The sequence below is a fragment of the Amblyraja radiata genome, chromosome 5 (genome assembly GCF_010909765.2).
Source record: "Amblyraja radiata isolate CabotCenter1 chromosome 5, sAmbRad1.1.pri, whole genome shotgun sequence".
In the NCBI taxonomy this organism is placed as follows: Eukaryota; Metazoa; Chordata; class Chondrichthyes; order Rajiformes; family Rajidae; genus Amblyraja; species Amblyraja radiata.
In genome coordinates this window covers 57,179,438-57,191,363 of record NC_045960.1, presented here as the reverse complement: position 1 = coordinate 57,191,363, position 11,926 = coordinate 57,179,438, and the positions used below count along the sequence as shown (strand labels likewise).

At 44.6% G+C, this 11,926-nt stretch overlaps 1 protein-coding gene across 2 annotated transcripts in view; it reads left to right on the top strand.

The window, feature by feature from the left end:
- Window positions 1-11,926, top strand: part of LOC116973330 (adhesion G protein-coupled receptor F5-like) — a 54,253-nt gene that overhangs the window by 16,761 nt on the left and 25,566 nt on the right. Inside the window, exon 3 of one of the 2 annotated variants that reach the window (XM_033021290.1) lies at window positions 6,149-6,318. In XM_033021290.1, coding sequence (XP_032877181.1) covers window positions 6,220-6,318 — 99 coding nt within the window. In that variant the 5' untranslated portion in view covers window positions 6,149-6,219. Of the gene's footprint in view, window positions 1-5,854; window positions 6,319-11,926 lie in introns of those variants that run through there. The other variant, XM_033021289.1, reaches the window with a different exon arrangement.

Below are 11,926 nucleotides of genomic sequence, written 5' to 3'. Positions count from 1 at the left end.
CCTTTAGTTTACCAGGATCTACTTCAAGTCACCACAGTCATCATCAATTTATTCCATGATGAGAAATGGGTAATTAAGTCATTTGTTCTGTTCGATGAATCCTCAATGATAACATTCATTGTGATGTTTCGTTTAATTTCTGGATCTTTACCAGAGATTTGAAATCCCAGCTCCCTGGTCTCCTTGGCTCTATCATCTAGTGGAATGATTTCCAATACAGCACGGCTGTTGCTGATCCACTTGGATAACATGAATCCTCCCTTATTACAGCCAGATAATTCATCATTTGAATTGCTTCTTCATCTGTAGACATGGATTTTAAACAATCATCCACATAGAAATTATTCTTTACTGTGTTTTTGTCACTTCTTCTGGAAAGTGAGCTTTATTGTCCTCGGCGGTCTTCCACAATGCAAAGTTTGGACAACTTGGTGATGACACCGCTCCAAAGAGATGTACCTTCATCCGATATGGAACAAGATCTTGTTGTACATCACCATCAGGCAACCAAAGGAATTGCAAATAGTCAATATGCTTTTGGCTTGATGAAACATTGCTTTAATATCAGCCATCAGCAACCCGTTCTTCTCTGAATTTAATAAGAACTCCAATGAGTGAGCTAGTAAGGTCCGGACCCTGTAGTAGTTGACAGTTAAGTGATGTTCCTTTGAGGATTGCAGCACAGTCAAAGACCACCCTCAAGGTCCCTTTCTTAGAGTGATACACCCCATGATGTGGAATATACCAAAACTCTTCGTCACTTCTATTTAGCTGGTTTGTTGGTACCATTTTGGCATAATCATTGTCAATCATGTCCTTTGGGAAAGATGTATATTCCTCATGAAATTTTGCATTCTTGCCAAACTTGCGTTTCAGATTCTGGGTGCGTTGCTCTGCCATGCAACGATTATTCGGCAGACTAACACTTTCTTGTTTGAAATGTCCTTCTATCATCTTTACTGAGTGGTTCATAGCATCCAAGAACTTTAACTCTTCTATGGATATCTCTTCTGATTCCTTACTGGTACTTTCATTGAAGTCATGATTGTATTGCTTGATCAATAGCTCTTCTAATTCAACAATAGATATTTGATTGACAGCAGCAGCAGGGTGGTTATTTTGGTTCCTGCTTCTGTTGTTCCTTCTCAAGGAGCCATAGATAACCCAGCCGAGTAAGGTTCTCACAGCAAATGGTCTGCCCCCTTGACTGCTGACAAACCCTTTAGGTTCCAATGCCTTCAAAGCATTTGTTCAGATAAGTAGGTCGAAACCAGAATTTATTTTAGGTATCTTAACATCCTTCAAGTAAGGCCATTGTTTCAAGTCTTTTTGCTTGGTTATGTTTAGATGAGAAATAGGCATGGTCTCATGTGTAAACACATCAGATAGTTGTATAAAATTGTCTTCATCCAGACTAGATATTTCCATGCCTGTAATATGATGACTTTTACAACATTTCTCCTCATTAATGGTACGCAAGAATATCTGAATATTTTCTCCTGTGATGTCCAGCCCTCTCATCAAGCTTTCTGTGCAAAAGGTAGCTAAGCTCCCATGATCCAAAATTGCATATCTTTGCAACACCGTATTCCCCTGGCTGCTCCTTACTTTTACTGATAAGATGGAGAAAATACAGGTTTCTACCTTGGCCCCAATATACGTAATTATCTGAGGTGAGGTAACAGCATCACTGGTAGCTGGCTTCTCCTTCTGTTCTATTTGCTCCGGTGGCTTTTCCGTATTCTTCTGTACATTATGAAGTAATTCAGGATGATCTTGATAGCACTTATTACAAGTTATACAACTCTTGCAGTCTCTAGCCATGTGTCCTTTCTTCAAACATCCAAAGCAGAATCCCTTCTCCTTTAAGAAGTCCATCTTTTCTTTATATCCCTTCTTCTTAAATTTAGACACCACCTTATGGTGTGACCAACTTCATTACATGACAAACAGAACTCTTTTGGCTTTATAGTAAATGCATCTCCTTTCATTCAGCCTTTCGATTCTACAGGTATTACACCGGTAGCAAAACTACTTTCCTTGGGTCCTGATCTTCCTTTTGTTTTAGTAAAAGTAGAACATTTGACAGTTGCTGGTTTAGGATCTTGAATACTCCTATTGCATGAATTTGACATTAACCGTACTTCCCTTTCCATGAAATTCACCAGATCAGGAAGCATGGCCTCTCGATCCTCATCTTCCTGTATCAGACCTGCTTTATTCATCCACTTTTCTCTAAGCCTAAAGGGCAGTTTTAGAATGATAGTCTTCATGTTACTAACATGCTTCATCGAGCTACAACAACTTTTACGAAGTATCATGAGCTCATGCAATGTCTTTGCATCTTCTGCCTTGATAACTGTCCAAGCATAGGCCTTCTTCATGTATGCATTAGCAACCTGGTGTTTGTTACCAAAATGTTCTTTAAGCAATTCTCTTGCCACTTGATAGCCCTCATGTGCAGGCAAATTTCGACAACTTCCAGCAAGCTGCTTAGAATATCCGCTTGTGTGATACTCCAGAAAGCGAATTCTTTCATTAGTATTCTTTTCCACTGCTTCCACGAATTGGTCTATAAAAGTTTCATATTGCAAAGGATCACCGTCGAACTTAGGAGTTTCCATCGGAGGTAAAGTGGAAGCGATATTATTTTGAGCTGGAGATTCGCAAATTCTCATTTGATTCCTCACCAAATCACAGATTTCACTTTAAAATTCCTGGTTGGACGTAAATGGATGGTGAACAGACATCCGCCAATCTTGGCTCGCTTGAGTCTGCGTATTCGGCCTCTGGGAAGAGTGCCGAGTTGCTGGCTTGTCAAGAGTCTCAACAGAATAGGTTATTTGCTTCGGTCTAGCACCCGGTTGTTTAGATTAAGTTTTGTCACCTATCCACTTACTCAGTGATAGTTCTGAGTCATGCCAGATATTCTCTGGCTGTAGATGTAATTTCACTGCTATTTCCAGCTTAGCAGCTCCTTCTTGGACTAAGGAACTCTTCTTCTGAGTTACTCTTGAGCGCATCTTGAACTCTGAGTTTCCAGTGCCTCCTTCTTCGTCTTGGCAACTGCCAACTTCGCGGCCATTTCCATCTGTTCCTTCTCTCTCCTCAGCTGTTTTTCTTGTTCCTCAATCCTATGTTTTTTCTCCAAGGTGACAGTTTGTAGCGAGAGAGCAGCTACCTCAGCTTCCACTTCCATTTGAGCTGAGACCCCTGTACTTGAACTGGTTACAGAACCAGATTCATGTCCTGATCTTCGTGTTGAGACATTCGAGGCACTATCTTGGGGTCTAATTTCATCTCCCATTTCAACACCTTGTTGCTTAGCGTCCCCCAGCGTAGAGCGCAATGTTTGTGATGCGACAAACGACAACCACTTCTCCGCTTCTTCCATGAAACCATCGAAAATATTTGTCTTCTCTTGAAGCCACTGAGTTTGCCTTCTATGTTCGTCCTCAGGCAGTTCTAAACTCCATATTGAGTTTTGCTTTTCTCCAACCTCATGGTTGAATAATTGATCCAGATTAGATTGTACTTTGCTCGCATTCTCCTCTGAGTTCATTAGATCCCTCTGGTGTTCAACTGACTTAATAATCTTCTTCCATAACTTATTTCTCTTCTGCTTGCATCTTTCCACGTGGGCTGTGTCTCCTTTCTCAGTTCTGGTGATAATTCTTTTCCCACATCCTCTGGATCCTGACTTCACACCTCCCTCTGGTGGCGATTCTTTATACTTACTTGTCCGTGGCTCCATGAGTTGGTGTATCCTTGGCTGACTGCCAGATCGTTATACGAGTTTAAAAAACAGCCTGTTCCGCTTCTATAAAACATTCATTTGCTGAGCACGTCTTATCTTATCAAAGTTCAAAACATCGTTATTTCCAAGGTCATGGCTCAGCACTGGCTGCTTTATCTTTAAACTACGATGTACAAGCTTCTGACTGCTGGCTGGAACATTCCTTGATCCAGGATCCAAGTTCTAATCTCTTGCAGAGATTCAGCTTCTTCTTCTTCTTCAGTTCCTCTCTTGGAACTAGTCCTTCTGACTCGCAGAGTAACAATCCTTCACTTACTCCACTCATAGAAACAGTTTTCACTTAATATAATGGCAGTCTTACTAACGTTCTCAAGCTACAACCCTGATGGTCATAACTTCTCGTAGGATGTAGTGGAGATATAGTTCACACACTCACCAAGCTCCCTCTGATAGTAAAAATAACTCTTGATTAATTGTTTTTTATTGAAGTAATACAAAACAATAATATAGTCCATCACTTTCCATTCTTCATTACTGTTTCAATCATATCGAAAACTTGCTCTAAGCCCGTAATCATGTCCATGACTCATAGCTCTCTGCTCAGCTCATGGTGAAAACTGTTATTCACACAATCCCACGAGGTAAACTGAAACTAAATTAACAAACCTGCGCTAGCCCCTTCAGGTATAGACACACCCCTCTATGTATTAAATTCCACCGACAAGCATACATACAGACACGAATTAAAGGTATCCAGACATTACTATAATAAACTGACTTAAGCTTAATGACTCCTACAATGTTGATATTGTCAGTGTTGGATAATAAAGTACAACTGGAAATAACATGATGGTGTGTGCATTGAAATAACAGAATGCTACTTTGTCTGAGATACGTACCCATTGCACAATCAAAAATGTAAGCACTTAGGATTCACATTGGGTGTCAAGAAATTATGAATGCACAAATAGTTTAAAAAAAAATTAGCATGTAAGAAAAAATACTAAAACCAGTCTAAATGTTCTGGTTGTATATCTTTACATGTTTTACAGAAAGCATTCTTGGTTTCACTGTCACAGTTTGAGGAAGGCTGAGCCACTGAGGCAAACCTGAGACCACCAGCACCACTGTGTGGGCAAGATTCGGCTGCCAGGGAGAAAGCCTTGGCAGCCTGTGCCCCTTCTGAGGTTAAGACTGAGTGGTTGGGGCAAGCCTGAGACGCCAATGCCTCTTCCTGCATAAGAACTCTGCTCACACACAGAGGCAAAGACTGAGCCACCAGGTCAGGTCACCAGGTCACCGAGATCACCTCCTTTGAGAGCAGGACTGAGCTGCCGGGACAAGCCTGATATTGCCAGCGACATCTCACTTGTGCCCTGATAACAAGGGACTGCGCCCCTATGCGGTCCTGAACTTTCTTGTCACTATTTTTTAAAAAGAACATCTTGAGCGTTCATCCTACTGCGGGTGTCGGTGAGGTCACTGCTGAACTCAGCATCATCCCACATGGGATAGAATGGTGACACGAGGAGATTTTTTTTAAGGTAACAAACGTAAAGCAGGGATGTTTAATGATTTGCAAGTGAAATTGAACAGGATCTTCGGGAATATAAATGCAGAGCCATGGATATAGAGCAGGAATGGGACGACCCAGGTCACTCCTGATGGAACTGGCATAGATGTGATGGGCCATATGGGTTTCTTCTTTGCCATAATGGCATGATTCCATTCTACTTTGGTATCTGGAATTTCTAGGCGAGAAATGATGTATGACTGTTTTTGCTTCGCTGATAGAAACATAGAAAATAGGTGCAGGAGTAGGCCATTCAGCCTGAGCCAGCACCATCATTCAATATGATCATGGCTGATCATCCAGGATCAGTACCCTGTTCCTACTTTCTCCCCATGTTTGAAGCACTATAGTTGGAGTTACCACACCAGACCTGCATGTTACTGTCAGCACCAATTTTCTCCATTGGTTGTAATGCCAAGTGCAGGTGTCTGCCATATACTAGTGAAAGAAGCTTCTGCTTACAATGGCTGAAGTAGATAGCCTGGCACATGTAGTCCCCCAGGCACCCTATCAGTTGGAACATTGATTAAGCATGGAAAGGCAATTCTAGCTTTGGACCTGATTGCCAGTGTTTTATTTCAAGAGGAAACTCAATTCGTAGTTAATCACAAACTGCCACACAGGTCAGTGTGGAAATCATTAGGTAGTTAAACATCAGAATATAAAAAATGTGGGCAAGACTAAGTCAACTCTGCAGAAGCCTATTCTTGCAATTCACAAATAATCAAATGTACTCATGGAGCAAAATATAACCTCATAAGCTTAGTGAAATTATACTATTTATCTTCTGGAATGTTATATGATTTTTCTTTCTATAGATAATGAAATTCCATGCAGTGATGAAGTCTATGGCACCGTCAGCGTTAATTCCACTGCAACAATCGCATGCATGGGATCAGCAGGAGACATGAGAAGACTATGTGGTGTCAATGGCTATGGAGACGAACTTAATTTCTGTCTAATACCAGAGATCAGTAATCTTCGTGAGGTAGGCACTGTAAAGAATTTTTATCATGTGTAAAACATGACTAAATCAAAATTCCTCTTTGTAGTATATTAACACTGAAACTTAAATCACCTTGTTAACTGTTGGAAATGTGAAAGAAGGAGCAGAAGAGCAGGGCTTTCATAAAGGCCACACAATTACCGAAGCCACACGGTTAATGAGATGAGCTGACTTTCAGTTGGAGTGGCTGAAAGCAGTTTGCATCTTGCATAGACTGCTCCAAGTAGGTGAATAAAAGGAAGGCAGATGCTTGTGGAGCTGCCTTTTTGGTAGTGGCCATGTGGAGGGCAAGTGTCAGGCGGTGGGTAAATGCCAGGCGGAAGGAAAGTGAGGCTTCGGCAGAGAGGGTGATAGGGGGAATATAGTACAGGCTGTTTTTAATCTTTCTTTCCTGGCCGAGTGCATTGAAGATGGCAGTTATGGCAATTGCATGCTCTTCCTACATATGGGAGGTCAGGAAGACTTCTGTGTCCATGTGGGGAGTACATCCAACTACAGCTCTTTACAGACCATGTTAGGGAATTGGAGCAGCAGTTGAATGAATCATCCAGGAAACTGAGGAGGTCATAGGTGGGACATAGCCAGGTGGCCATGCCTATGGGTGACTAGTTAAGGGAGAGCAGCAGTCAGGAGGTCTATGGCATCAGGCATGAATCTGAGGCACAGTGGGGAAAGATGAAGTCAGACAGTGATAGAAGACTCTTCAGTGTAGAGGGGTAGACAGGAGATTTTGTGACAGGAAATGAGACTCCAGGATGGTGTGTTGCCTTCCTGGTGCAAGGGTCCAGGACATCTCCCTGCGGCTGGATGACATTCTCAAGGGAGAGGGGGAGCAGTCAGAAGTCATTGTGCATGTTGGCACAACTAACATTGGTAGGAAAAGGGATGAATTGAATTGAATTGAATTGAATTTCCTTTATTGTCATTCAGACCTTTCAGTCTGAACGAAATTTCGTGCCTGCAGTCATACATACAATAATACAATAATAGACAACAGAACAGACAGTAAACACAAATTAACATCCACCACAGTGAGTCCACCAAGCACCTCCTCACTGTGATGGAGGCAAAAATCTTAGGGCTGCAGTCTCTTCCCTCCTCTTCTCCCTCTGCGCTAAGGCGATACCCCACCGGGCGATGGTAAATCAGTCCCGCGGCTCACAGAGCTCCGCGAACGGGCCGGTTAAAACACCGCGGCCCGGGGTGGTCGAAGCTGCCGTCCTCCAGTCCAGCGGACGCAGCTGTTGACGACGTCGTCCACTGGCCCGCGGCCGAACCCCGGACTCAGGCCGCCGCCGCCAGAACGCCGTCTCAGCCACCGGAGCACCGTTCCAGCCCCGAGCCGGGTCGCCCTCACGTGAGCGTCTCAGCCCCGCGCCAGGCCGCCCTCACGGGAGCGCCGTTACCCTCGAGCTGGACCACCCCGAATGGAGCACCGTTACCCTCGGGCTGGGCCGCCCCGACGGGAGCGCCGTTCCACCCTTGAGCTGGGCCGCCCCGACGGGAGCGCCGTTACCCTCGGGCTGGGACGCCCTCACGGGAGCGCCGTTACCCTCGGGCTGGGCCGCCCCGATGGGAGCGCCGTTTCCCTCGGGCTGGGCCACCCACACGGGAGCGTCTCAGCCCCTTGCCAGGCCGCCCTCACGGGAGCGTCACAGCCCCTCACGGGAGCGCCGTTCCAGCCCCGAGCCGGGCCGCCCTCACGGGAGCGAGCCCAGGGCGAGTCCTGACAGGCTGCCTCCGGAGCCTCGAGGTCGCCAGCTCCGCCATTAGGCCTCAGCGCAGACGGAGGCAGAGAAGGGGGATACGACAAAAAAGTCGCATTCCCCCGAAGGGAGAGACAGCAAGCCCCGTTTCAACCCCCCCCCCCCCCCACATAAACACAACCTAATAAACCAAAAACCTAGCTAAACAAAACGAAAAAAAACAACACAAAAAAGTAAAATCAAACGGACTGCAGGCGAGCCGCATCCGTTCACCAGCGCCGCCACTTCCGGAGAGTGTCCTGCAGAGTGAATACAGAGAGTTAAACCACTGTTCCACGGTACGAGTTCATTCCCAGAGTTCTCCCGAGTTTGCCCCGATTCGAACTCGGAGATTTACGGTAATGGCCACTCGTCGGTACTCGGGGCTCTCGTGGACATTTTTCATCATGTTGAAAAATCTTCACGAGTCTTCCTGTGCTTACCTGCCATTAACGACTCTTCCCAAGTACCTGCTGTTAGCGCTAAGAGACGTCCCCGAGCTCTGACGTACCCGCTACGTTCATTCTCCGTGCTTACCATGAGTTCGATTTTTTTTTAACTCGGGAGAGCACTTGGAATGAATTCGCACCGTGGGAGAAGGCTAGTAGGCTTAAAAAGTAGGACCTTTTGAGGGTAAATCTCCGGATTGCTCCCAATGCCACGTGTTAGTGAGGGTCGAAAACAGGAAGATAGGACTGGTGGCTGAGGAGTTGGTGGAGGGGGCAGGGATTCAGATATTTGAATCTGGGGCAGAGGTGGCCTGCTTTAGAGGGATTGTTTTTACTTGAATTGGAAGGGAACCAATGTCCTGGCAGGCTGGGTAGATAGTGCTACTTGGGATGGTTTAAACTAGATTAGCATTGGATGGAATCCAATTCAGGCGGGAGGCAGGCGAGAAGCTGGAAGTCGATGAAAGCAAGTTCAGTTGTCAAGATGGGCAAGAGCACAGTAGGGAGTGAGAAAGGACTGTCCGATTAAACTGCATTTATTGCAATGCGAGAGGCTTGACAGGTAAGATAGATGAATCGAGGGTGTGGAAAGGTACGTACAGCTGGGGCACTTTAGTCAATATGGAAACCTGGCTAAGGGAAGGACAGCTTAACATTCCATGGTACAGTTCTTGCAGGTCAGATGAGGTGGAGGTAACAGTAGAGAGGGAGTTACTTTAAGGAGAGCTTCATGGCAATTGTCTGAGATGATTTTACTAATGGTTTGTCCAGTGTAGGTAGATGGCTGGAGGCGAAAAATGAAAAGAGCATGATCAACTTGCTGGCAGTATGCTACAGGGCTGCAATTACTCAATAGGAATTAGAAGAGCAAATATGCCAGGAGATTGCAAGCGGCTGCAACACTAATAGAACACTAATGGGGTTATCTTAGTGCCGATTTAACTTTCCATTATAGACTGGGACCGCCATAGAGTCAAGGTCTTGGACAGATTGGAATTTGTAAAATGTGTTCAGGAAAGTTTACTTATCCAACATGTAAACGGTCCTACAAGGGGAAGGGCAAAGCTTGATTTAGTTTCCAGTAAATTGGGAAGGGCAAGTGACTGAAATGTTTGTGGGTGACCAATGGCCACAGTACTATGAACATTAAAATAGTTATGGATAAGGACAGCAAAAGGCCACAAGGACAGATTGCTCTGGAAGGTTAGACCGCATGGGATCCAAGGAGAGATCGCTGAATGGATAGCAAATTGGCTTCATAGAAGGAAGCAGAGGGTGATGGTGGAAGGTTGCTTCTCAGACTGGATGCCTGTGACTAGTGGTGTGTCTCAGGGTTTGGTGCTGGGCCCATTACTGTTTGTCATCTGCATCAATGATTTGGATGAGAACATACAGGCCAATATTAGCAAGTTTTCTGATGATACAAAAGATTGTTGTTTTGCAGATAGTTAAGATGTTTGTGAAAGATTGCAGCAGGATCCGGATTGATTGATCAGGTGGGCGGAGGAATGGTTGATGGAAATTAATACAGAGAAGTGTGAGGTGTTGCGTTTTGGGAGGTCGAACAAAGGCAGGACCTACACAGTAAATGGTAGGCCTCTGGGTGGTGTTGTAGAGCAGAGGGATCTAGGAGTACAAGTGCGTGGTTCCTTGAAGGTTGAGTCGCAGGTTGATAAGGTGGTCAAAAAGGCTTTTGGCACTTTGGCCTTCATCAGTCAGTATTGAGTAAAGAACTTGGGAGGTCATGTTGCAGTTGTATAAGACCGCATTTAGAAGATTACGTTCATTTCTGGGCACCATGTTATAGGAAAGATATTGTCAAACTTGAAAGGGTTCAGAATAGAGGAATGGATTAACGAGGATGTTGCCAGGACTAGAGGGTGTGAGCTATAGGGAGAGGTTGAGTAGGCTGGGTCTCTATTCCATGGAGCACCGGAGGATGAGGGGAGATTTTATAGAAGTATACAAAATCATGAGAGAAATAGATCGGGTAGATGCACAGAGTCTTTTGCCCAGAGTAGGGGAATCGAGGACCAGAGGACATAGGTTCAAGGTGAAGGGGAAAAGATTTAATAGGAATCCGAGGGGTAACTTTTTCGCACAAAGGGTGGTGGGTGTATGGAACAAGCTACCAGAGGAGGTAGTTGAGGCTGGGACTATCCTATTGTTTAAGAAACAGTTAGACAGGTACATGGATAGGATGGGTTTGGAGGGATAGGGACCAAGCGCATGCAAGTGGGACTGGTGTAGCTGGGACATTGTTGGCTGGTGTGGGCGAGTTGGGCCGAAGGGCCTGTTTCCACACTGTATCACTCTATGACTCTATGACAGTGCTGGTCCACAAGTTAATGTTCTGAACTGGAGCAAGGCCAACTTTGATGATAGGCAGAAACTTGCAAAAGTTGATTGGAGTAGGTTATTTGCAAGCTAGGCCGTCAGGAGTAATAAAGCCTGGATGGCGAGAGAAATTTAACCTATTTGCGCCTCACATTGGACACATTCATCAAGACCAGCAGCAGAGCATGAAGTTGCTGGTGGGCATTCTGACTGCTGAGCCTGCTACACATAGATCTGGCACAAGAACAGCACATTTAGCTGCAAGGAGAACATATAGGTATAATGGAATTTACTTTTTATAATGAATCAAGTTTATTTTAAGATTTTTAACTGTATAAAAGTGTTTTCAATTATTTCTTAGTAATTTCATGTTTCATAAGTTATCAGAACAGAATCAGGCAATTCGGCCCATCAAGTCTACTCTGTCATTCAGTCATGGCTGATCTATCTTTCCCTCTCAACCCCATTCTCCTGCCTGTTCCCCATAGCCCCTGACACCCTTGCTAATCTAAATCTGTCAAACACAGCGTTAAAAAATATCCATTGAAGGCCTCCAGAGCTGACTGTGGCAATGAATTCCACAGATTCATCACCCTCCAACTAAAGAATTTCCTCCTCATCTCCAATCAAAAAGCACTACCATTTATTCTGAGGTTATGGTCTCTGGTCCTAGACACTAGTGGCCATATCGTTAAGTTTCAATGAGATCCCCCCTCATTCTTCTAAACTCCAGCGATTACAGGCCCAGTGCCTTAAAAAGCTCGTCATATGTTAACCCAATCATTCCTGATATCATTCGCGTAAACCTCTTCTGGGTCCTTTAGGGGCCCAAACTGCTCATAATACTCCAAATGAAGCCTGACTGCCTTATGAAGGCACAGCAGTACATCCCTGTTTTTATATTCTAGTCCTCTTGAAATAAATGCTAGCATTTGCCTTCGTTACTACTGATTAAAGATATTTAACAAAATCTTTTCTCTAACTGCTTAATTGACTTGGAGCATTTATTGGAAGCCAGAGCCACTCCATGAGAGCATCAACAGCTGGCAAAATGTATGC